Source organism: Scyliorhinus canicula, chromosome 20 (assembly GCF_902713615.1).
Source record: "Scyliorhinus canicula chromosome 20, sScyCan1.1, whole genome shotgun sequence".
NCBI classification, from domain to species: Eukaryota; Metazoa; Chordata; class Chondrichthyes; order Carcharhiniformes; family Scyliorhinidae; genus Scyliorhinus; species Scyliorhinus canicula.
This window is the reverse complement of record NC_052165.1, coordinates 77,924,643-77,951,518: the sequence shown is the minus strand read 5'-3', so window position 1 is coordinate 77,951,518 and position 26,876 is coordinate 77,924,643. Positions and strand designations below refer to the sequence as shown.

The following is a 26,876-nucleotide window of genomic DNA, read 5'->3' as shown; positions in this document are numbered from 1 at the left end:
CGGTGCCGACCTAGCACCCTGGAAAGGTGAGAATTCCTCACCTTGGGGGGCCATGTACGCCGGAGTCATTGGTGCTGGTTTCCCCGCCGGCGTGGGGACCTAGCCCCATTTTCAGAGAATCCTGTCTCGTGTCTACCTCAGAGTTTAATCAGTTGGCATTGAGTCATAGACGAAACAACCTTTGCGCTGTGTGTCCAGGGAGGTCTTTGAAGGGCAGATCGAATGTTAAAGAACACAATCAATCCCATCTGAACTTGTCGGGCGGAACGTTATAGAAAATATTTGAATCTGGATGAGCATCAGCTTCAGAAACAATTCCTGCGTAGCCAATCCAGTTTGTCTCGAAAAGGCCCGTCGCCATTTAAAGTGGAGTTTTCAGCCATTCTGGGGGAGGGCTGGTGGGGGAGGGGATGTGGCATAAAACTGGGCGCAATGGTGGAGGAGCTGTGCCTTTCAAATACTCGCTTGCATTCGTTTACCAGTGGTAGGCTGCCCACCCTTTGACTAATGAAGACCATTAATTAAAAGCCTCTTCCTGCTAATACTGGCATTTTTCTAATCGGGAGTTCTCAAGCCTGGCGACTTTCTTGTGGGCTGAGCCGGGGGTGACCACCTGTGCCCACCCTTCACATGTCGCCCACCCTCTGCCCTCCTGAACCCAGTTCTCCATCTGCCTTCCTTGCCTGGGCCTGCCGAAGTGGCCCCAGCAGAAGATCCCACAGGGTAGCATGGTGGTTAGCATAATTGCTTCACAGCTCCAGGGTCCCAGGTTCGATTCCTGGCTTGGGTCACTGTCTGTGCGGAGTCTGCATGTTCTCCCCGTGTGTGCGTGGGTTTCCTCCGGGTGCTCCGGTTTCCTCCCACAGTCCAAAGATGTGCAGGTTAGGTGGACTGGCCATGCTAAATTGCCCTTAGTGTCCAAAATTGCCCTTAGTGTTGGGTGGGGTGACTAGGTTATGGGGATAGGGTGGAGGTGTGGGCTTGGGTAGGGTGCTCTTTCACAGTCGATGGGCCAAATGGCCTCCTTCTGCACTGTAAGGTCTATAATCTAAATCCCAACCTAGTTTCTCACCCAATTCCATCGTTAATCGTTGCTGGAGGCTTGCCTGCAGTCCCAGCAGTGGCTACTGCTTCCCTCCACTCCCAGTGTCACTGCTGGTGGGCTGGCAGCTCCCCAAGGGCCGGGCCTCCTTCCAGATGGGGCGAGGTCCTGTCCTGAGCCAATTAAAATCGCAGTAAAATCACTGCGGGATGACCTGGCCAAGCGGAGGTGAGCTCGGCCTCAGAATTTCAACTAAGGTCAGGGTCACTGCCCCCATGTAGAATTCAGGCCAAAGAGTTCAGCAGCATGGAATTAACTATTACAGTCTCACCAGTTTAGTAATGGGCAGGACCCCTTGATTTTACAAGAGGACGATTTAGAAAGAGAGAGTTAGAGAGAGAGGCTGGAGCTGCCTGCTTCTGGCATGCTGCAGAGACACAAGGGATTCCTTCTTTAATCTGCTGTCAACAGAGACAAAAGGCAGATGTGTTCAAAATGTTGCTTTCATGTTTCCTTTCTCCTCCTCCCGGGGGATATAAAGGTTAACATCCCTGTTTCTCCCGGTTCCTGTTGATTGTCACTTTCAATAGACTGGAGGTACAAGATGTGCATTGTCTAGGTGACGTCTGGAGCTCCTCTCTGGCACCCAGCGTTCCTACCGCTCGCCCTCTTGACATGAAAAATCAGCAGCGGTGTCTTCTGGGAAATGAAGCGTTCAGTTGATTAATTTAGTCTTGCCTTTCGTTTGGCGAGTGTTGTTCAGCAACATTACTTAGAATATTCGGCACAGAGACAGGCCATGAAACCCAACAAGTCAATACTGGTGCTTGCTCTACACATAGGCCTATTTCCACCCGATCATCCTCATCGACTGTTGCGTTTCCCTTATTTTGTTCTCTAATTTTCCCTTAAATGCATCTGTACTCTTTGCCTGAACTACATTATGAGGTTTAATTCCACATTCTCATAACTCTGGAAGATGCCCCTGAATTCACCCTTGGATTATTAGTAACTATCTATTTAAGGCCTCTAGTTCTGACCCACCCCACACCTTGTTTATGTCTATCCGATCACTTCATTTTATAATCCAAAGCAATTCAATTAGGTCACCCACCCACCCCCCTCAGTCATCTCTTTCCTACACAAAAGAGCTTGTTCAGTCTTTTGCAGATAATTATGGCCTCTCAATTCTGGTATGCTCCCTGTGAATTTTTTTCCCTACCTTCACAATTGTACCTGTGACGTTTTTACAATAGGGAGGCCTGTCTGTACACAGTGCGCCACATGTGTGGCCTAAACAAGGTTTGATACACGTTTAACATAACTGAGGTGTTCTTTGTGATTCTGTTATCAGGATGGATGTTGTAGTATTCACAAAGACCACAGAAGCTAAGTTCATTAACAAAGCCTAACCTTTATTTCCACTACTTATTAAAGCTCGACCACTTACTCCTATGGTAAACAATAATCTAGTAATCTATAATCTACACTCTAACACTAGTCTCTACACTCTATTTATAACTGTACTCTACGCTCTCTGGACCTCTCCCCTGAACTCTCTCCAGCTCTCTTCCAGAAGTCTGTGTCAGTGCTTTATATGGTTCTGCACCAAACTCTATCTAGTGGTTAATTATGATATGACATTAACCCTTTGTATTCTCAATATTTCACATAATGTCACAAACACGTCTCTACTTTCAGTTCTATTCCTCTGGAAATAAACTCAGTTGCTTGTTTGCTATTTATGTGGCTTTATTAAAGCTTTCATAGAGCATCAAAGGCAATATTGACCAACTTGGCTCTTAAATTGTTAGTCTTTTTCATTTCAGGATGTTGGATAGGGCAATTTTTCACAATAACGAGCTTAAAGAAAGCCTTTTCATTGAATCCCCATAGTGCAGAAGGAGGCCATTCAACCCATTGAGTCTGAACCAACCCTCTGAAAGAGCACCCTACCTGGGCCCACTCCCCCACCCCATCCCCGTAACCTCACCTAACCTTTGGACATTAAGGGGCAATTGAGCATGGCCAATTCACCTAACCTTCACATCGTTGGACTGTGGGAGGAAACCGGAGCACATGGAGGAACCCACGCAGATACAGGGGAAAAGTGCGAACTCCACACAGACAGTCACCCGAGACCGGAATTGAACCGGGGTCCCTGGTGCTGTGAGGCAGCAGTGCTAACCACTGTGCCACCATGCCTCCTTTTAGTTTTTATCAAGCTGGGCCTTCGGCTTGAGGTTCACATCCAGGCCTGTATTGTTCTGCATAGATACTTTATTTCACATCGGGGCAGCACGGTAGCATGGTGGTTAGCATAAATGCTTCACAGCTCCAGTAGGAGTAGGCTCAAAGGGCCAAAAGGCCTATTCCTGCTCCTACTTCATAAATGCTTCACAGCTCCAGGGTCCCAGGTTCGATTCCCGGCTGGGTCACTGTCTGTGCGGAGTCTGCACGTCCTCCCCGTGTGTGCGTGGGTTTCCTCCGGGTGCTCCGGTTTCCTCCCACAGTCCAAAGATGTGCGGGTTAGGTGGATTGGCCATGCTAAATTGCCCGTAGTGTCCTAAAAAGTAAGGTTCAAGGGAGGGGGGGTTGTTGGGTTACGGGTATAGGGTGGATACGTGGGTTTGAGTAGGGTGATCATTGCTCGGCACAACATCGAGGGCCGAAGGGCCTGTCCTGTGCTGTACTGTTCTATGTTCTATGAAACTTGCTTCCAGCTTGCGGTTTGACTTCAGGCCTCTGAAAAGTCAAGAGAATGGCACCCAGACGAACTGGAGAGAGGGTCAGCCCTCACAGTGGCCTGCTGAAGAGAGTTTAGCTGGAACTTTTGGGAGAGAGTTAGTTAGATCCCTCCATCAGATTTCCAGAATCGAAACTGGAACCCTCAGAACTTTCAAAATATTCCCGTGGAATCGATTCCAATCACCAACTGTTACCGGGCAGAAGCCAACCACTTGGGCCAATTCATTGGCCATCCGCCAAATCAATGAAACAGAATCCCAGCCCAATCTCTGTCATTGGTGCTGGGCAGTCCACAGTCTCCTTCTGCGGAATTCCTCTGCTTGAATTAAAGGTACAGGATGCCTGAAAGACACATGTCCATGGATCAAAAATATAACGGCAAAAAAAATGGGAAATAAGGGAATAGACAGGAAATAAACAGGAAGGACCCTTGCAAGTGTTGAATCCAAAAGGCTGTGAAGTGCCGAATTGGAAGTTGAGGTGCCTTTCCCTCAGCTTTCACTGAGCTTCCCTGGAACTCCAGCAACAAAATGAGGAGAGGTGTGAGCACGAGAGCAAGTTTCTTTTTGGAATTGATGCCTGATATCTCGAGTGTGAGAAGAAATTTGCTGTTAATCACAATACTAGTTTCCCCTTTAATATCAGATGACGGAACAAGTCAGGAGAATGTGTGCAAAACCGTTTTCTTGTATAAAGTTAAAGTATGTTAAAGGCTGGCCTGGCTAATCCTCTGCAAAGTTTGCTGCCCTTTAGATGCGGCACAACTGCAAATAATCAAGCTGGAACTACAGCTTCTATTTAACAACAAACTCAAAGCAAACTTGAGCAAAGTATGGTTCGCCAATCCACATTTCAAGGACCCCTTGTTGGGGCTGTTGTGGAATTGAGACACAGCGCGGGCGGGATTATCCGATTGCCGATACCGAAATCGCTTTCGGCGATCGGACAATCACCGTTTGTGCCAAAATCGGGGTGCGGCGCTGCTTTTGCAATGCAGCTTGTCCGCCCTGCGCGTGTCCATCATGGACCCGGTGTCCATCATGCACCGTTTTTCATGAATTCTGCGGGTCTTCCATGTGGCAACGGTGCTAGCCCCTCACCGCTAGCGGAATCGGTCTGGGTGTGGAACCAATGTTTCTGACATGGAACACCAAAGCTGCATCAATCCTCCGTCGGGATGACCTCAGGACGTCACCTGAGGCCCTCCCCCAATGGGCCGGGTTCCCGACAGCGTGGAATACTTATCCTTTTTATTTTCGTGAACCCGGCGTGGCGACTGCGGACTGAGTCCAATGCTGCCACAGTCGGGTGGGGGCCATTCCGTGGGCAGGGGTGGCTTTGGCAGGGGCTGGGGGCACCGGTGGGGATGGTCCGGGCCTGGTCAAAGGGGAGCAGTTTTTGGCAGGCTGGATCCGCGCGGCCGGGGGCTTTACACTGTGTGCCTGCTAGCACCCCCACCAGACGTAGGATCGGTGCAGCTTTGGTGCTGTTTTTTGGGTGTAAATCGCCACTGTTCCCACGCCGGCGTCGGCACTTAGTCTTCAAATTGGAGAATCCAGTCCACTATGGGCTGGATTGTCCGTTTCAGAGTCTTAAGTGCTAACACAATAGAACATAGAACAGTACAGCACAGAACAGGCCCTTCGGCCCTCAATGTTGTGCCAAGCCATGATCACCCTACTCAAACCCACGTATCCACCCTATACCCGTAACCCAACAACCCGCCCTTAACCTTACTTTTTATTAGGACACTACGGGCAATTTAGCATGGCCAATCCACCTACCCGCACATCTTTGGACTGTGGGAGGAAACCGGAGCACCCGGAGGAAACCCACGCACACAGGGGGAGGACGTGCAGACTCCACACAGACAGTGACCCAGCCGGGAATCGAACCTGGGACCCTGGAGCTGTGAAGCATTTATGCTAACCACCATGCTACCCTGCTACCCCGAGGATCTGTGCAGTTCCATGTCAGAAACATTGGTTTCACACCCACACCGATTCGGCTAGCGGTGAGGTGCTAGCACCGTTGCCGCATGGAACTACCGCAGAATGCATGAAAAACGCTGCAGGAATCTCCGGGTCCATGATGGACACGCGCAGGTCTGACAAGCTGCAGCCGCGCGTACGCTGTACAACCCCCACACACACACCGATCGTGCCCGAAAAGATGGTGCCGGATGTGCTGGACCGTGTCCCCATCCATCCTGACCCACAGACCACCTGCTGGCCACCCCACACTCCTCCCCCACCCCTGGCAGAAGTCTCCCGGCCAGCGGCACGACTGTCGGCAAAGTATAGCAACGCTGGACACTTTCCGTACGCCCTCTCTCTCTCCGCAGCCGCTTCGCCAGGTTCACTGCTATTGAGAGCACACGTGGACCGCGCTAGCGGGAACTGGGTCCATCGGAGACGGAGCATTGCTGGTGGGCCCGATAATAAGATGCAAACTCAGTTGCATCTACACGCGTCACAATTTTGCCGATTTGGAGGGGGAGGAGCATTGCGTCTCGGCATCAAACCGTTGCCTGCAGCGATTCCGGCGTCGGGAGCTGTTCTCCGCCCGATCGGCGCTCCCGATTTTGGTGTCGGGCGAAGCCTTATATCTTAAAGTGCTTCCCCCTCAGTCCATGTGCCATCTCAGACATGCCAGGTATCAGCGACTTACGCACTGTCCAACACCATTTTTTGGGAGTTCCCTGACCCATCCCCACTCTATAAATGAAAGACTCTGACTCACTAATTAAAAGCGCTCACCTCTGTAATACCCTCAGTGAACATATTTGAAAGTATGATAAACTTTCCCAAATTCTGTTAGCTTTTGCCTCTTTTCTCCTGTCCTGTCACATTTTGTTCCAGTATCTTAGCCAAGGCTGTTTGAATGTGGAACCATACATAGCGCAGCACCTATTATATATGGCACTTTCTGATCGAGGGTTGCTTTACCGTGATCAAGAACGGGAACCCTGGTCACTCTTCCTCTCTCTACGCCCCAGTCCATTTTAGCACCCCATCATCGTCTGATGTCTCCAAACTCCAAATAGAACAGGAATCAAACCTGGTCTATTTAATTCCGTTCCTTACTGCACAACCTGCTGAGCCATTGGGGGAGCCATTTTTGTATACGTTCTGTCGCCTTCACTTTTAACAATGTCGAAAGCCACATTTGAGCCGTTTGGTAACCGGGGAAACCCTAACACAATTTCCTTTTTAAAAAATTTTTTATTTTTTAAATAACTCTTTAGAGTAGCCAATTCTTTTTTTCCAATGAAGGGGCAATGTACCACAGCCAATTCACCTACCTTGCACAGGGGCTGGTTCAGCACACTGGGCTAAATCGCTGGCTTTTAAAGCAGACCAAGGCAGGCCAGCAGCACGGTTCAATTCCCATACCAGCCTCCCCGAACAGGCGTCGGAATGTGGCGACTAGGGGCTTTTCACAGTAACTTCATTGAAGCCTACTCGTGACAATAAGCGATTTTCATTTCATTTTATTTTTGGGTTGTGAGGGCGAAACCCACGCAGACACGGGGAGAATGTGCAGACTCCACACGGACAGTGACCCGGGGCTGGGATCACCGTAAGCAGTGGCGTGAGATAGCAGTGCTAACCACTGCGCCAACGTGCTGCCCTTACACAGTTTCCAAAAGCGATTCACCTTTCTTTGAATTAAAGTTACCACCTCTGCTCAACTACTCATTTGTGCACAGCGCCGGCCCTAGGGTTGCTGGCGCCCCGGGCAAGCTGAACTTCGGCGCCCTTCGGGGGGGGGGGGGGGGGGGGGGGGGGGGGGGGGTCGGTGGAGGGGGGGGGGGGGGGTCGGTGGAGGGTCGGGGGGGTCGGGTCGGATCGGGGTCGGGGGGGTCGGGTCGGGGTCGGGGGGGGGAACTGGGGGGGGTGGGGGTGGGGGGGGTCGGGTCGGGGTGGGGGGGTCGGGTCGGGGTGGGGGGGGGTCGGTCCGGGGTGGGGGGGTCGGGGTCGGGGTGGGGGAGGTCGGGTCCGGGTCGGGGGGGTTCGGGGTCGGGTCAGGGGAGGGGTCGGGTCGGGGGGGGGGGGCGGTCCGGGTCGGGGGGGGTCGGGTCGGAGGGGGGGTTGGGTCGGGGGGGGGGGTCGGGGCGGGGGGGTCGGGGGGTTCGGGGCGGGGGGGGTTCGGGGCGGGGGGCCGGAGTGACTTGGTATATGATCGGGACTCACCGATCGGCGGGCCGGTCTCTCTGTCGGCGGGTCTCTGACGCCGGTCACGCACTCGTGGCGCCCCCTAGCACATGGCGCCCTGGGCGACTGCCCGAGTTGCCGGTACCTTGAGCCGGCCCTGTTTGTGCAACAGATCGGCTTTTCCTGATGTTGAGCCCCTGGAATTAAACAGGCAACGGTAGAACAACGGCTAGAAGTGAGAGGCGAAAGATTTGATGGTATATGGAACTGGACGGCAGGTTAAGGCCTCACAATATTTATTGCAGCTGGGATTTTCTTTGCTTTGCTTGATGTAATATGCAAATTGTGTTACAATGACCCGAAGGAGCTCAATGAAGATCGTAAACAGGGATACATCAGAGAGGAATTTGTAAAGACAAGGTCGCATGTTAAGAGCGACGCACTTCTTGGATGTACAGATTGCTAGCTTTTATCCTCTATTCACAGAACAACTTACTTCCCATCAATTCAGTCACAGTTTGACGCAGATCCATTGAAATGAATGCATCAGTTTGGATTAACTCTAGTCCAATGCTTTAACACAATAGCTAAATAAGAATTAAGGAAGTTAGTGAAAAAGTACTGTGATCTTTTGCAGCCTCTCTTAGTCAGATGACTATTCACAGCTCTCAATCTTCACACGAATAGGGGGTATGCCATTCAGCCCTTCGAGCCTGCTCCACCATTTGATAAGGTCCTGGCTGATCTGATGGTAACCTGGAATCTGCATCCAGCATGCTCCCTAATAACCTGTCACCCCTCACCAAGAATCTATCCACCGCTGCCTTACAAATATTCAAAGACTCTTCTTCCACCGCCTTCTCAGGAAGAGAGTTCCGAAGACTCATAGAATCATAAAATCCCTACAGTGCAAAACGAGGCCATTCAACCCATCAAGTCTGCACCGACCCTTTTGAATGAGCTACCCATTTACACTTCCCCCATCCACCCTGCCCTATCCCCATAATCCCAGAGCCTACGCTGCATATCAAGGGACAATTGATCATGGCCAATCCACCTAACCTGCACATCTTTGGACTGTGGGAGGAACCCCGAGCACCCGGAGGAAACGCACACCGACACGGGGAGAACGTACAAATTCCACAGAACGCTACCAAGGACGGAATTGAACCTTGGTCCCTGACGAGGTGAGGCAACAGTGCTGACCACAGCCACAATGCTGCCCAAGGCCAACACACCGCCCTCTGAGTGAAATAAACTTCACTTCATCTCCCGTTTTAAATGCACGGCTCCTTATTTTCTGTTTTGTTTTGTTTTTATAAATTTAGAGTACCCAATTATTTGTTTTCCAATTAAGGGGCAATTTAGTGTGGCCAATTCACCTAACCTGCACATCTTTGGGTTGTGGGGGTGAAACCCACGCAGACACGGGGAGAATGTGCAAACTCCACACAGACAGTGAACCAGGGCCGGGATCAAACCCGGGTCCTCGGCGCCGTAGGTAGCAGTGCTAACCACTACGCCACCATGCTGCCCGACTCCTTATTTTTAAACAGTGAACCATTATATAGGAGCCAGAACACTCCTGAATATCTCAGAGTAAATTCACAATAACGTCCTGGCATTTGTGCTCCATTTCTCGAGCTCCATGGCCCCAAGTCCCATTTTCTTCCCTTTCAATTCGGCACACGCCATGTCTGATGGATTTACTGATTCATCTGCCAGGATCTCTCCTGCGAAAGTATCACTTAGTTTCTGTTGCCGCTGTTTAACAATCGTTCTGAATTTTAATAAATTTGCACTAACCCGCATTTAATGCCATCTGCCACCCACCAACTGAGCTTCACAAATTATCCAGTCTCTTTGATTGTTTGCAGTCCCTCCCAATTTGGAACCAACTGTAAACCTGGTTTGATAAGGCCACAAAGGAGTCCTCACCCAGTAGTTCAGAGAATAATTTATTGCAATCACTGTTATCACACATCTCTGGGTAGATCCCAACTGGGCCTGCCTCGCCGGTGCCTAACTGACCAGCTTTATGTATCATACTTTGTTTAGAGATCCCCCTTACTGGGGAGCGTATTCCGCAAGGTCCACGGGGGGGTGGATTGTTCCCATCCCGTAGGGTGCTTGCAGGTTCTAACACTTGGAGGGCTTTGTTTGGGCCCCCACTGCAATCAGGATCAATCCCACCCCTGATCTCATGCTGATCATGCTCCACCAGCAACCGTCCTACACATGTATTGTTTCAGATCCATTTTCAATTCATTTTTAAAAATCATTTCATGGGATATGAGCATCGCTGGCTCGGCCAGCATTTATTGTCCATCCCTGATTGCCCTTGAACTGAATGGCCATTTCCGAGTCACATTTCAGTGGGCCTGGAGTCACGTGTAGGCCAGATGGATTTTTACGACAATCGACAAGAGTTTGATGGTCACCGTTATTTTTAATTCCAGATTTGTTTATTATACTCAAATGGCACCATCTACCGTGGTGAGGATTCGAACCTGGCTCCCCGGAGCATTTATTAGGTCTCCAGATCAAGATCTAATGAAAATACCACTGCATAATTTTCCCATAATTTCATCAATACCCTTCCCAAGCTTCTTCTGTGTGTACTTTGAGCAGCAGCTTCTCAGTGGCCATGGCTGAAGATCTTCACTGTAACTGATCAAACCTTCCCAGTTTGTCAGTTTCACTGAAGAAGTTATTTCCACTGTGCGCTCACGCTGGTAAATCGCTGACTGGTTGGGAAACATGTGCCTTGGCTGCAAAGTTGAAATCTGAGTTCTTAATTGGCTCCTTAAGGTTCTTAATTATTTACCCAACAACAGACCCTTTGAATCCCACCCCACAGAAACTCAGGAGAGGGAGGGATGATGTTGAGATCCCAACCTGATGTGAATTTGAGGGGATTTCATTCCCCGCACGCGCTCTACCACATCTCCCCGTGTCTGGGAAAATTCTCCTCCAAGGTTCCACCCAGTACGCCTGTCATTCCTCAGTCGCTTGCTTCAGCATTTTGTTTGAAGTAGTTCCACACTTCCCCTGCTTCTCTGTGTACTTCTAAAATACTTTAACATATTTTTTAACAGCCCCAACTCCTCTTTGAGGTTCCTTCACTATTTTGGCCATGTGTGGCCTTACAATCCTCCCAGTTTATTTTGTTTTTCTTTATTATTTCATGGGACGTGGGCATCGCTGGCAAGACTGCTGGCATTTGTTCCCCATTCCTAATTGCCCTTGAACTGAGTGGTTTGCTCGGCCATTTCAGGGGGCAGTTAAGAGGTAACCACATTGCCGTGGGTCTGAAGTCATATGTAGGCCAGACCGGGTAAGGACGGCAGATTTCCTTCACTAAAGGATAGATTTTTACAGCAACCGATGATAATTCACAGACTAGTTTTATATTCCATATTTTATCGATTAAATTTAAATACCATGGCAGGATTTGAACTCGTGACGCAGAGCATTAGCCTGGGCCTCTGGCTTACTCATCCAGTGGCAATTACCACCACACCACCGTCTCTGATAAATTCCGATTTCCCATAACAGTTGAGTTTGTTCCCCCTACAGCTTTGAGTGTAAACTTTCAGGCCTGTTTTTTCTCCTTGTACAGATGACCCAGAATCAATTCTAGTCATTGGTTTCTGAGTGAAATCTGAGAACGCTGGAAATACTCAGCATATCAGAAAGAGTGTTTTAACCTTTCAGGTCAGTGACCCTGAAGAAGATGCTGCCTGACCTCCGTTAACCTCTGTTACTGAACTGCTGATCATTTCCGGCACTTTCTGCTCCCATTCCAATCCTTAGTTCCTTCTTTGTAAAGTCATTCAGAACATTGGCATCTCAGCTACACCTGGGGTGGGATTCTCCCGTACCCGACGGGGCGGAGGGTGCCGGCGGGACGGAGTGGCGCGAACCACTCTGGCGTTGGGCCGCCCCAAAGGTGTGGAATCTTCCGCACCTTCAGGGGCTAGGCCGGCGCACAGGCTGGCCAGCGGATCGGTGGGCCCCGATTGTGGGCCAGGCCACCGTGGGGGCACCCCACTGGAGCCAGATCGTCCCCCAGGACCCCGGAGCCTGACCGCGTCGCCAGGTCCTGCCAGTAAGGGACCTAGTCCAATTTACACTGGCGGGACCTGCATAGAACGAGCGGGACTTCGGCCCATCGTGGGTCGGAGAATCGCCGGGGCAGCAGCTGCGAGCGACCGGTATTGCGCGATTCCTGCCCCCACCAAATCTCCGGCGCCGGAGAATTCGGCAGCCGGCGGGGGCAGGATCCACGTGCCCCCCCCCCCCCCCCCCCCCCCCCCCCAGCGATTCTCCGTCCCGGCGGGGGGTCGGAGAATCCCATCCCTGATTCTGATTTGACCGACTCTCTCCTTCGTGCTGACCTTAACATAAGGAACCATTTTCCCTCCTCCATCATTCTTTCTATCCATGTGGAAAAACCTATTGCCCTATAAATTAGCCGAATGCCTGTCACGTCTCTGTCAGAGGAGATTTCCAAGATCTCCAATTTTGCAACGTCAGGTATGAGTGTACCAAAAACCAATTATTGTCAAAGCAAAATATTTACATGTCACAATCCAGGCTCCAGCAGGGAGTTCACTGCCCAGTGCCCTTTCTAAGCCGGCTTTTATGTCCGTAACCAATGGGTGGCGCAGTGACGCAGTGGCTAGCACTGCTGCCTCGGCGCTGAAGACCTGGGTTCGATCCCTGTCCCGGGTCACTGTCCATGTGGAGTTCTCACAGTCTCCCCAAGAACCCAAAGATGTGCAGGATAAGTGGATTGGTGATACATAATTGGAAAACATTTTTAAAACATTTTTGTTATTGTCTGCTCACTTTACACTCAGTGCCCTTGTTCGTTGCCTCCATTATAACAGGGACGACACTTCAAAAGTATTTTGTTGGCTCCAAAGCACTTTGGGATATTCTCCAATTCCTCCCTCCGTGTTGCACTTTTTTGTGTTGCTGGATCCTGCTCATTCTAATATTCACAGTTTCATCCCTTATACACCCATTAATTGCTCCTCCTTTCAGTACTAATCTATTTTCATTGTGGCGAAGGCTTGACCTGCATAGACAACCGAGCCTCAACTCTATAGTGAACCTCTTCACCTCTATGTTTGTATATTTAAAAAAAAGGTAACTCCCAGATCTTCATCTTGCAATGCTGAAATGTTGGGATGTTGCGTGTTTTGAGAAGGATTTGCATTTGTATGGCACCCTTTCACAACGTCCGGGAATGCCAATCACGCACTTTTGAAGTATCGTTGCTATTTTAATGTAGGCAAACATGGCAGCCATTTTGTGCACAGCAAGCTATCACCAACAGCAGCGAGATAAATAACTAGCTGATCCGTTCCAGTAAAATTGGTTGAGGGTTAACCGTTGGAGAGAACTTCCCTGGTTATCTTCAAGCAGTTATGTGATTATGAGGTCAAACAGGGCATCAATTCCACGTTCCATGTAGAACGTAACATATCAGCTGATAATTTGTGCTCAACTTTGTTGGAGGGGACATGGAGAGTGATTTGATACTTCAGAATTACATCTAAAGACAGATAATTAGGGTATATTCTAGTGTACAGTTCTACATCAAGTCTTTGGACAGTTCAAATGTTATTTGGTGGAAGTTAGTTAGTGCACTGGAGTTGGCACAGGGCCTTAGAACATAGAACATACAGTGCAGAAGGAGGCCATTCGGTCCATCGAGTCTGCACCGACCCACTTAAGCCCTCACTTCTACCCGATCCCCCAACCCAATAACCCCTCCTAACCTTTTTTGGGCACGAAGGGCAATTTAGATGCCCAATCCACCTAACCTGCACTTCTTTGGACTGTGGGAGGAAACCGGAGGAAACCCACGCAGACACGGGGAGAACGTGCAGACTCCGCACAGACAGTGACCCAGCAGGGAATCGAACCTGGGACCCTGGCGCTGTGAAGCCACAGTGCTAACCACTATGCTACCGTGCTGCCGTCGGCTACCAATGCTTAATTACTTTCCTTGTCTTACAATATGACCTCCCCATGCCACTGCAGCCATCACACCAGCAGAAGGACTTATGGGCTGTTATTTGGTGGGGAGGGTAGTGGAAAGGCAGGCCTCTTAGAGGAAACAACCTACTTCGTGAAAATGAGACATATCTTTCCAATTGGGTCGCTCACGTCAAAAACTTTGCCTCAGACCCACTATGTTTACCAGACCAAATTGTGTCCAAGTCAGGCCTGGTTTTGTACCTCTAAGTTGGATGAGCCTGTTGGGGGATTAAGGTTGTCTACGAAACACACAAAATCGCCTAACAGGCTTACATTGTGATGGGCTGTTTTAGACTCTATTCCCCTGTTTTCCTTAGCCTTGTACATAGTTACATAGCTTATTTGTAAATATGTTACTGGGGGACCTAAGGACTTGAGGAGGGATGGATGTCCCATGCCCTCACACTCCAAGTGGCTGGTTCATGGTCTACCATGCAGGTGCACATGAACCCTGACCAATGGGGGAAAGGTGCGGGGTCCGGGAAGCAATGCTGGTCAGAGATAATCCGGGAGCCAGCGTGTGAAGACACATCGTGAGGCTATGTTACCCTTGTTAGTTACCAAAAAACCCTTTGTTCTCCTTACTGGCTTCTCCCTGGCACCGCAATTTCAAAAGGAGGTCACGCGGGTTTTCCCTAATGTCATTAAAACAGATTATACAGGAAGCCCTGCCTGCAAGAGCTGTCGGCCATTTGATTGTCCAGTAGCCCTCCGGCCTCAGAGGCACCACTAGGAGTGGAGGCTATTGGAACAGAGAGGCGGCAAGGTCTAGATGGCTGATAGCTTGGGGATGGGTTTTGGGCGCGACCAGAATGGGATGCCCTAGGTAAGAGGAGAAATGGGACCAAGGTATACAGGCCATGATGTGGAGGAAGGAACCATTGGGATTGGGGTGCTGGAGGGGGATGGATCTATGTGGGGATAGAGCCTTTGACCAGAAAAAAGCCAGGAAGTTTAGGCTTGTATTCACTGAAGTTTATAAGAATAAGAGGCAACTTGATTGAAACATATATTTTTTAAATTTAGAGTACCCAATTCATTTTTTCCAATTAAGGGGCAATTTTGCGTGGTAAAATCCACCTCCCTTCCACATCTTTGAGTTGTGGGTGAAACCCACGCAAACACGGGGAGAATGTGCAAACTCCGCAGGAATCCAGAGCCGGGAGCGAACCTGGGACCTCGGCGCCGTGAGACTGCAGTGCTACCACTGCGCCACCGTGCTGCCCGTTTGATTGAAACATACAAGATCCTGAAGTTTCTTGAAAGGGTGGATGTGAAGAGGATGTTTCCTCTTGTGGGAGAATCTAGAACTAGGGGTCACTGTTTAAAAATAAGCGGTCACCCGTTTAAAACAGAGGTAGGGTGACATTTTTTTCTTTGAGTGTCTTTGGATCTTCCACAAAACACAGTGGAAGCAGAGCCCTTGAATATTTCTAAGGCAGAGGTGGATACATTCTTGGTAAGTGAGGGGTTGATAGGTTTTTTGAGGGTGCGTGAGATGTAGATTTGAGGTCACTATCAGATAGATCAACCATGTTCTTATTAAATGGCAGAACAGGCTCTAGGGGCTGAATGGCCTACTCCTTGCCCATACGTTCATGTGAGTTCCGTCTCTGTCTAAATGAGTTGAAAAGTTACAAAAAGTTTCCCTTGTCTTGAAAATTTTCAAGCGAGGATATGGAAGATGTACCCTATTGTGTAATGGGATCGAATCTGATTTAATGTACAGCAATGTGTGCAATGGAACCAAGTAGAAATTGGTTTGGTGCAACGGATATCTGTCCAACACAATAAGAACTAATTTAATCTGTAAGAATTCTATTCTATTGAATGAGGGCTAATAGGAACTGACTAGCTGTATTGAAGTTCAATATAATGGAACATGATTTGGTTCTTTTGAATAGGGAGGACAAATTTCAGACTGACGTCAAGATTAATTGGTGCATTTTTAAATGATTACCTTCAAAGATCAATGAGAAATTTCAGTTGACTTTCTTTGGGTGACTTTCTTGTGGCTCAGCAATACAGCGGGTCAAACCTGAGAGAGAGAGAGAGAGAGAGAGAGACACCAAAAAAGATTTATTAATGTAGAGATTGTTCAACAGTTGGAGCCGGAGCCAGGAAAGGTGGGTCAATCCAGGACACTTTAAGAAGCATCTGGATGATGTGTTGCGGAGATAGCAGAGTTGGTAGTTTGAAAGATGATGCCAGAGGAAATTTCTTCATTGGATAGATTCTATTCTGGGAATTCAGCTCCTAGATTTGGGATGTAAGTTTTCTTGTGTGTGTGGAATTGATGGTAGCTGATGAATTTTTTAAATAATAATTTTTTTTTTTGAGTTGATGATTGAAATGTACAAAATTCTAACAGGGCTGGAAAAATAGGTGCAGGGTAGATGTATTCCCTGGTTGGGGAATCTAGGACCAGGGGGCACGGCCCCAGGATATGGGATAGACCGTTTAGGAATGAGGTGAGGAAAGATTTCTTCACTCAAAGGGATAGTGAACCTGTGGAATTCTGCACCACAGAAGACTTTGGAGGCCAAGTCACTGAATGTATTCAAAAGATAGGTATTTTGTTAGATTTTAATGACATCAAGGGCTATGGGGAGAAAGTGGGAATATGGAATTGAGATCGAGGATCAGCCTTGATCATATTGAATGGTGGAGCAGGCTCAAAGGGCCAAAAGGCCTATTCCTGCTCCTACTTCATAAATGCTTCACAGCTCCAGGGTCCCAGGTTCGATTCCCGGCTGGGTCACTGTCTGTGTGGAGTCTGCACGTCCTCCCCGTGTGTGCGTGGGTTTCCTCCGGGTGCTCCGGTTTCCTCCCACAGTCCAAAGATGTGCGGGTTAGGTGGATTGGCCATGCTAAATTGCCCGTAGTGTCCTAATAAAAGTAAGGTTAAGGGGGGGTTGTTGGGTTACAGGTATAGGGTGGATACGTGGGTTTGAGTAGGGTGATCATTGCTCGGCACAACATCGAGGGCCGAAGGGCCTGTTCTGTGCTGTACTGTTCTATGTTCTATGTACTTGTTGCTATGTGATTCCCAGTTTTTTACCTCTGGACTTTTCATGAGTTTTTCTCACAAGGAATATGTTTTTGTTCTCTCAGGGGTCATCCTACTGCTGTTAGACAAGTTGCGGAAAATGAAATGGGAGCAGATGTGGCGTTTGACTGCAGAACGGGAGCTGATGAACATGTTGTCCACTTCACTGGCTGATCAGGTAGGTACACATACAATGGATCTTGGGGAGATGGCGGCGTAGTGGTAATCCAGAGACCCCTCAAGGCAAGATCTGGGGACCGGAGTTTGAATCCCGTGGCAGGTGGCAAAATTGGAATTCAATAAATATCTGGAATTTAAAAAGAAATCTAATGATAACCATGAAGTCATTGCTGATCATCGGTAAAACCCATCTGGTCCTTTAGGGGAGGAAATTTGCCGTCCTTACCTGGTCTGGCCTACATGTGACTCCAGACCCACGGACTTTTGGTTGACTCTCAAATGCTCTCTGAAATGTTGGTCAGTTCAGGATGGGCAATAATGGTGACGACCACATCCTGTAAATGAATTTAAAAAAAGCTCAGTCCATTCCAGTTAACCTCTTTAACATGCGACATCGGCCATCCAGTTAGAAAGAGAGGACACTTAAATATGTTGGCTTTGATCAAATTGCAGCTTCCTAACCCCCCCAACTTGAATCTAAAAATTATACTCTGATGAATTCTCCCTTTTCCCATCAACTCTGTTCTTTATTTGTTCTTTCCCCTCCTTGGACTGCCCATTGGTCACAATACAGCATAAGTAATGTCAGGTATGTAGTCTACCACAGGATCCATTGGAGAATAACAGGATGCTTCAATCATTCACTCCAGTGCAAGGACTGCTCTTGTCAGGCAAGATGTGACAGTAACAATGGTGAAAATTAAACCAGAAAGGAAGATATTCTGCCCTCCTTTTCGGGGGTATAAAATGAGATTACAATTTGAGGAAGAGCTGAGAGTATATCCCCCATGTCCTGACCAATATTTATACCTCAATCAACATCAGAAAAACAGATTCTCTGCACATTATCCCGTTTCTGTTTATGAGATATTGCTGTGTGTAAATTGACTACTGTATTTCCTACATTGCAACAGTAACTTATCTCATTTTATTGGGTGTAAAACATGTTGAGAAGTCTGGGGGTTATGAAAAGCCCACTATAAATCCAAGTCTTTCTTCCCTTTGTCTATAATAAGGAGCAAAATCGGGCTAGGTGTAAATTCAACACCGCAAACTATTCTTCAGCTCCCTGCCAGGCAACTTCATCTAAAGTCATAGAGCCATACAGGTCTACAGCACAGAAAAGGCCCTTCAGCCCATCGTGTTTCTGCCAGTCAGAAACAACCACCTAACTATTCTAATCCCATTTTCTAGCACTTGGCCCATAGCCTTGGCATCACAAGTGCACATCTAAATACTTCTTAAATGTTACGAGGGTCTCTGCCTTCGCCAGCCTTTTAGGCAGTGGGTTCCAGACACCCACCACCCTCTGGGTGAAAAGGTTTTCCCTCGCATCCCCTCGAAACCTCCTGCCCCTTACCTTAAATCGATGTCACCTGGTCACTGATCCCTCCACCAAGGGAAAGGTTTATTTCTGCCTACTCTATCCATGTCTCTCAAGAAAAACACCCCCGATCTATTCACTCTCTCTTCATAGCTAAAGCTCTCCAGCCCAGGCAACATCCTGGTAAATCTCCTCTGTGCCATTTCCAATGCTATCAAATCCCTCCTACAATGTGGATTCCAGAACTGCACACAATACTCTAGCTGTGGCCTGACCAATATTTTATGCAGTTCCGGCATGACCTCCCTGCTCTTAAACCCTGTGCCTTGGCTAATAAAAGCTAGTATACCATATGCCTTCTTCACCACTGTATCCACCTTCTTTGCCACCTTCAGGGACCAGTGCACAGGCACCAAGGTCCCTCTGATCCTTGCTACTTCACAGGGTCCTGCCGTTTATCATGTATTCCCTAGGCTTGTTCAGAACCATGCAATCAGCCCAAGGTGTGCTGCATTATTTGAACAAAGAACAAAGAAAATTACAACACAGGAACAGGCCCTTCGGCTTTCCCAGCCTGTGCCAATCCAGATCCTTTATCTAAACCTGTCTCCTATTTTCCAAGGTCTACTTCCCTCTGTTCCCGCCCATTCATATACCTGTCTAGATGCTTCTTAAATGATGCTATCGTGCCCGCCTCTACCACCTCCGCTGGTAAAGCGTTCCAGGCACCCACCACCCTCTGCGTAAAAAACTTTCCACGCACATCTCCCTTAAACTTTCTCCCTCTCACCTTGAAATCGTGACCCCTTGTAACTGACACCCCCACTCTTGGGAAAAGCTTGTTGCTATCCACAATGTCCATACCATATTGATCCATATTGATCCATATTGAGGGGCAGCGCGGTAGCATGGTGGTTAGCATAAATGCTTCACAGCTCCAGGGTCCCAGGTTCGATTCCCGGCTGGGTCACTGTCTGTGCGGTGTCTGCACGTCCTCCCCCTGTGTGCGTGGGTTTCCTCCGGGTGCTCCGGTTTCCTCCCACAGTCCAAAGATGTGCGGGTTAGGTGGATTGGCCATGCTAAATTGCCCGTAGTGTCCTTAAAAGTAAGGTTAAAGGGGGGTTGTTGGGTTACGGGTATAGGGTGGATACGTGGGTTTGAGTAGGGTGATCATTGCTCGGCACAACATCGAGGGCCGAAGGGCCTGTTCTGTGCTGTACTGTTCTACCTCTCATAATTTTTAGACCTCAATCAGGTCCCCCCTCAACCTCCGTCTTTCCAACGAAAACAATCCTAATCTACTCAACCTTTCTTCATAGCAAGATGGTCCCCTCTCTCTCGCCCTCTGTGCCAATTTTCACACAGCCAAGTTCTCAAACAGCAATGAAATAAATGGCCAATTAAATTGTTCTGGTGGTCTTGCAAATGTCGGCCAGGGGACTGGTTGAGAAGCCACCATTCTTTGAATATTGCCTTGGCATCTTGCTCACCCAGAGGGTAGACAAGCCCTTGGTTTAAAGTCTCCCCTGAAAGATGGGATTGCTGACAGTGCAGCCCTCTCTCAGCACTGCACTGTATTGTTAACCTCGATGAGATGCTCAGCTCCCGGAGTGGTGCTTGAACCCACAACCTGACTGGGAAGAGAGAATGCCACCATCGACCCAAGCCACAGGCAGCTCACCCCTACCACTTTCTAGTCTGGATGGAGGAGAAAGCGAGAACCTGCATTTATATAGCGCCTTTACTATCATCAGGACATTCCAAAGCAAATAGCGTATTGTTAAAGTAAAAAAAAAAAAAATCACTGAATAATCTCACTGTTCTGCGGAACACTGCATTATTTAATCAAACCCCAGGAGCCCTACTTACTGTCTCCAGCGATCTCCCACACTTCACACTGTCATAAGACAAGAGAAATGAGATCATTACAGCTTGCAACAGTGCATCAGGTTCCCACCTGGCATGCATGTGTGCTGTCGAAAAATCCTGAATCTGGCAATAACGAGGGATTCTGACAGTCTTGACTTAAGAGATGTGAAGCACGCACATCTCAATGGGCCATCGCTTGGGGAGGAGGAGAAAAATCAGTTCCTTATGTCTTGTAACTGAGTTAAGCAAAGATTTAACAAGAATGGCTTTATTTTTTTGTTGCCCCATTCGGTGGACAGACAGCTCAATGAGAGAGAGGCTGATAGACAGCACTCGATGTGTAATGTGTTCCCCTGAAAGGAACTGATAACAGCTAGTGTACAGAATCACCCTGAAAAAGAGGGACTGATAGATACATCACAGTCCATGTATCAACCCGAGTGAGAGACACCAGTCCATGTACAGATATCTCCCTACGGGAGCAAGTGATAGACACAAGTCAGTGTATAGATATCTCCCTGAGGGAGAGAGTGATAGACACCAGTCAGTGTATAGATATCTCCCTGAGGGAGAGAGTGATAAACGCCAGTCAGTGTACAGATATCCCTCTGAGAGAGAGTGATAAACACCAGTCAGTGTACAGATATCTCCCTCAGGGAGCGAGTGATAGACACCAATCAGTGTACAGATATCCCCCCTGAGTGGACGAGAGTGATAGACACCAGTCAGTGTACAGATATCCCCCTGAGTGGGAGAGACGGATAGACACCAATCAGTGTACAGATATCTCCCAGAGAGAGAGTGATAGACACCAGTCAGTGGACAGATATTTCCCTGAGAGAGAGTAATAGACACCAGTCAGTATACAGATATCTCCCTGAAAGAGAGAGAGTGATAGACACCAGTCATTCTACAGATATCTCCCTGAGAGAGAGTGATAGATACCAGTCAGTGTACAGATATCTCCCTAAGAGAGAGTGATAGATACCAGTCATTCTACAGATATCTCCCTGAGAGATAGAGTGATAGACACCAGTCAGTGTACAGATATCACCCTGAGAGAGAGAGTGATAGACACCAGTCAGTGTACAGATATATCCCTGAGACGGAGTGATAGACACCAGTCAGTGTATAGATAGCTCCCTGAGTGGAGAGAGTGGTAGACACCAGTCAGTGTACAGATATCTCCCTGAGAGAGAGTGATAGACACCAGTCAGTGTACAGATATCCCCCTAAGTGGGAGAGAGTGATAGACACCAGTCAGTGTACAGATATCTCCCTGAGAGTGATAGACACCAGTCAGTGTACAGATATCTCCCTGAGAGAGAGAGTGATAGACACCAGTCAGTGTACAGATATCTCCCTGAGAGAGAGAGTGATAGACACCAGTCAGTGTACAGATATCTCCCTGAGAGAGAGTGATAGACACCAGTCAGCGTATAGATATCTCCTTGAGAGGGAGTGATAGACACCAGTCAGTGTATAGATAGCTCCCTGAGTGGAGAGAGTGGTAGACACCAGTCAGTGTACAGATATCTCCCCGAGGAAGAGAGAGTGAGAGACACCAGTCAGTGTACAGATATCTCCCTGAGAGAGAGTGATAGACACCAGTCAGTGTACAGATATTTCCCTGAGAGAGAGTGGTAGACACCAGTCAGTGTACAGATATATCCCTGAGAGAGAGTGATAAACACCAGTCAGCGTATAGCTATCTCCCTGAGGGAGAGAGATAGACACCAGTCAGTGTACAGATATCTCCCTGAGTGGAGAGAGTGATAGACACCAATCAGTGTACAGATATCCCCCTGAGTGGGAGAGAGTGATAGACACCAGTCAGTGTACAGATATCTCCCTGAGGTAGAGAGAGTGATAGACACCAGTCAATGTACAGATATCTCCCTGAGAGAGAGGGAGTGATAGACACCAGTCAGTGTACAGATATCTCCCTGAGTGGAGAGAGTGATAGACACCAATCAGTGTACAGATATCCCCCTGAGTGGGAGTGAGTGATAGACACCAGTCAGTGTACAGATATCTCCCTGAGTGAGAGAGAGTGACAGACACCAATCAGTGTACAGATATCTCCCTGAGTGGGAGAGAGTGATAGACACCAGTCAGTGTACAGATATCTCCCTGAGAGCGAGAGAGTGATAGACACCAGTCAGTGTACAGATATCCCCCTGAGTGGGAGAGAGTGACAGACACCAATCAGTGTACAGATATCCCCCTGAGTGGGAGAGAGTGGTAGACACCAGTCAGTTTATAAGTGTCTCTTTGATAGAGAGACTGCTTTCATCAATCAGTGTGCAAATGTCTCCCTTGAAAGAGCGAGCCTGATGATTATCACTGTTTGCACCCGAAGGACAATGAATTGATGCACTAGCCATTGAGCTTCCTGAGAGAGCGACTGAGGGACATCGGTCAATATGGTGCTACATTAGGGCAGCACGGTGGCCTAGTGGTTAGCACAACCGCCTCACGGCGCTGAGGTCCCAGGTCTGATCCCGGCTCTGGGTCACTGTCCGTGTGGAGTTTGCACATTCTCCCCGTGTCTGCGTGGGTTTCGCCCCCACAACCCAAAAATGTGCTGAGTAGGTGGATTGGCCACACTAAATTGCCCCTTAATTGGAAAAAATAATAATTGGGTAATCTAAATTTATATTTTAAAAAAAATATGGTGCTACATTTCTCTGAACAATCAGACAACGTCCAAATTAACATGCTACTTAACATGTCAAATTAAACATTTGATACTGAAAAGTGAACAGAGAAAACACAAAAGAAATAATGGAAAAGCAAAATACTGCAGGTCCGGGATAAGTGGAATAAAAGCAAATTGTGGAAATACTCCACAGGTCTGTCAGCATCCATGCAGAGACAAACAGAGTTAATGAGCGGGATTCTCCGGGCTCCCAGCCGCTTGGTCCTTGGTGGCGCGAGGTGGCATGCCAATGGCTGATGGTTGGATTCTCTGCTCCCACCGCTGTCAATGGGATTTCCCATTGAAGTCACCCCAGGCTGCCGGGAATTCCAAAGGTGGTGGTGCACTGTCGGCAGGAACAGAGAATCTCACCACCAGGGAACAGTCGGAGAATTCCGGCCAAGGTTTCAATGCTCTTGACCTGAAGGAATAATAAAGCCAGGTGCGGGAGACTTAAATATCCAAGAGCCTGGGAGCCAGGAATTTGCAGTTCAAATAAAGAGCGGAGGGTTCAGAAGTCAAAAGAGTGAATAGAGTTGAGAATTTGGTGTATAGTGAACTTGTGGTCAAATCTGAATCAGCAACCAGTTCAGTATATGTTGCCCTGAAGAAAAGAAGCCGGCTAGTCTACCAGTAGGATTGAGTATTAATCACCAGGTTTACAGCTCCTCTGAAATGGTCTCTGCAATTCTGGTTAACTAATAACAGAAAAGCTATTGTTGATCCTCAAGCAAAAGAAATAAATTTATTCTGGGAATCCGTAATTTCTCTGAAAAGGAAAGGCTTAAGAAATTCAGCTTTTGTCTTTTTTTTAAACCAACTTCACAAATAGCATCTTTTAAAAGTCTTGGCTGCGATGTTCATTTTGACAAGATGATGAAGAGCTTAAGAAATGTTTACTCTTTTTCACTTCATTTCTCTCTCTCTCTCTCTCCATATTCCTCTCCGCCACACTTAAAAGGGGAGATTTTGGGGTGACCAAAGTTTTCAATTCAGTGAAGCAGATACAGACAATGCAAAAATAGTGAGTAGTTCAAAACCGGGGACCATTGGCTGCAGATGAGCAAGATAGAGATAAGAAAGCAACTTGCTCTGATTATTATTAGAATAAGTTCCAAGGTGTTAATAGGCACGGTAGCACAGTGGTTATCACTGTTGCTTCACAGCATCAGGGCCCCGGGTTTGATTCCCGGTTTGGGTCACTGTCTGTGCGGAGTCTGCACGTTCTCCCCGTGTCTGCGTGGGTTTCCTCCAGGTGCTCCGATTTCCTCCCACATGTCCCAAAAGATGTGCTTGTTAGATGAATTGGACATTCTGAATTCTCCCTCGGTGTACCCGAACAGGTACCGTGCTGTGGCGACTAGGGGATTTTCACAGTATCTTCACTGCAGTGTTAATGTAAGCCTACTTGAGACACTAATAAAAATTATTATGTCTTGTCAAATTAAATTGATATGGTTTTTTAATATCAATTACAATCTTAAGGTTTGCTAATTGCACTATTGATGGTCAGAAAATTGGGTGATGGGTATTAATTGCCTTTGAGCCTGTAGAAATAGGGGATAGCTGGGGCACTGGGTGGGGAGAGTGGACAAGTCAATAAACTCTTTCAATAAAGAAAAGCTCTGAGCGTTAGGTTGCTGCTTCACTAACCTATTAACACAAAGGAAGATGTTGGAAATTGTTTTGGAGATTGGAGACATTAAGTGGTGCAAGGGATGTAGCCTTATTTGTGTGGCACCCTGCTGGGAACGGTGATCACAAATAGAAGCCCAGGTGTTGCAGCACCAACTCTAGAGTCGACATTAGGAGCACAGTCACTATTTACTTGTAGCCAGGAGCACTTGTGCTTTACGTCCCTCTCTATTCCTAACATACCGTCCATACTGAATACGATACACTGGATCAGTTTGAGGTTGTTGATGATGCTATTGTGGAATAAGTATTTCTTTGACTCATCTGTTCTGACCAGTAAGACTTCGATCATTAGACAGGCTGTTGCCAGCAGTTGACGATTGTCTTGGCGTCACCACGAATTAGAGGTTAATATCCGGGGGGGGGGGGGGGGGGGGGGGAGGAATCAGAGGTAAAACATCCTTTAATTTGAGCACTGTATTGGTTATAGTGATGTTGGCAATGTGATATAAAGGCTGCTTGACGGAAAGTCCAGAATGTGGGGTTATAAAGGGCCTATTTGCTTTCTCATTGGCACGGGAAGACATTGAACATGTTGAGAGATTGAAAGGTGCGTACCTGAAGGTATCTGAAAGCATTTCCAGGGGGCAGATTAAATTTCTCCTCCAGCGTTTCCAAGCTGGGAAAAGTCCCGTCTATGAACAGGTCCCCCATCCTTTTAATACCTGCCCTATGCCAGCTTTTGAAACCCTCCATCTATCTTGCCTGGGCCAAATCTGTGATTATTGCGTATCAGGGCCCAAGCTGAGGCTCCCTCCACCTCCCGGTGCCTTCTCCACTGACCGCAGATCCTAAGTGCCACCGCCACCACCGGACTTGAGGAGTAGCGCGCCGGCGAGAACGGCAGAGGTGCCGAGTGCCCCTAAGTTGGTGCCTTTGCATGAGGCCGCCTCTAACCGCTCCCACACCGACCCCTCCCCCAATACCCATTTCCTAACCATGGCTATATTAGCCGCCCAGTAGTAGCTGCAAAAATTCGGCAGCACCATCTACCTAACCTGCACATCTATGGACTGTTTCTGTTCGAACTCTCACTTGCAATTCTCAATATAATACTGGCAATAATCTCTTACTAATTTTGGTTTCTTCTTTTTTTTTTCCCTGGCCCATGCAGGATATTTTCAATGCCGTCATTAAGCAGAATCCTTTCCTGGTGTACCAGCTTCCGTGTTTCTGGAATGTTCAGCTATCGGATCACACGCGCTCTGAACAGTGCTATAAAGACGTGTCAGACCTCAAGGTAAGACTTGTTATTATAAGGATAATAGTTGCTAGAATAGGAAGTGTGTGAGACATTTTCCCCACTGTCCAGAGCTAGAGGTAACTCCGTACATATGAGCATCTTGCAGTCATTTTCATATTTGATGTCCACAGTGGAATATTCTGCCTCAATCTTTGACGGATCAGCAAAGCTTAAACCGCTTTTCTCAGTTAATTTGCACAGTTAAGCCTTGTCTAAGACAGAACCAACTTGCTCTTTATCTTTCGCATTACTCGTCACTCACCATAAATCCAGTAAATTCGCCATAGTCCCAGATGACCATCGGCTGCTTTCCCCTTTGAGGGAGAGCTGACTGGTGGTGATTTAACCTGAGGATCACCACACCTCAGGCAGAGGTAGCGAAGGCAAGTATTCCTGATAACCTCAGCCAGTACGGGAATTGAACCCTCAGAGGTAGTGGCACAGTGGTATACAATTGGGAGTTGCCCTGGGAGTCCTCAATATCGACTCTGGGAGACATGAAGTCTCATGGCACCAGACCAAACATGGACAAGGAAGCCTCTGCTGATTACCACGAATCGGCCACCATCAGCTGATGAATCGGTACTCCTCCATTTTGAACACCATTTTGAGGAAGCACTGAGGGTGGCAAGTGCACAGATTACACTCTTGGGTGGGGGACTTCAACATTCATCACCAAGAGTGGCTCGGTAGTACCACCACAGACCGAGCTGGCTGAATCCTAAAGGACATAGCTGCTGGACTGGGACTGTAGCAGGTCGTGAGGGAACAAGGAGGAAAAATATACTTGACCTCATCCTCATCAACCTGCCTG

At 48.1% G+C, this 26,876-nt stretch overlaps 1 protein-coding gene across 1 annotated transcript in view; it reads left to right on the top strand.

Moving 5' to 3' along the window:
* Positions 1-26,876, top strand: part of large1 (LARGE xylosyl- and glucuronyltransferase 1) — a 558,448-nt gene that overhangs the window by 406,972 nt on the left and 124,600 nt on the right. The window contains exons 8-9 of the mRNA XM_038780758.1: positions 17,116-17,228; positions 25,934-26,059. Coding sequence (XP_038636686.1) covers positions 17,116-17,228; positions 25,934-26,059 — 239 coding nt within the window. The remainder of the gene's footprint in view (positions 1-17,115; positions 17,229-25,933; positions 26,060-26,876) is intronic.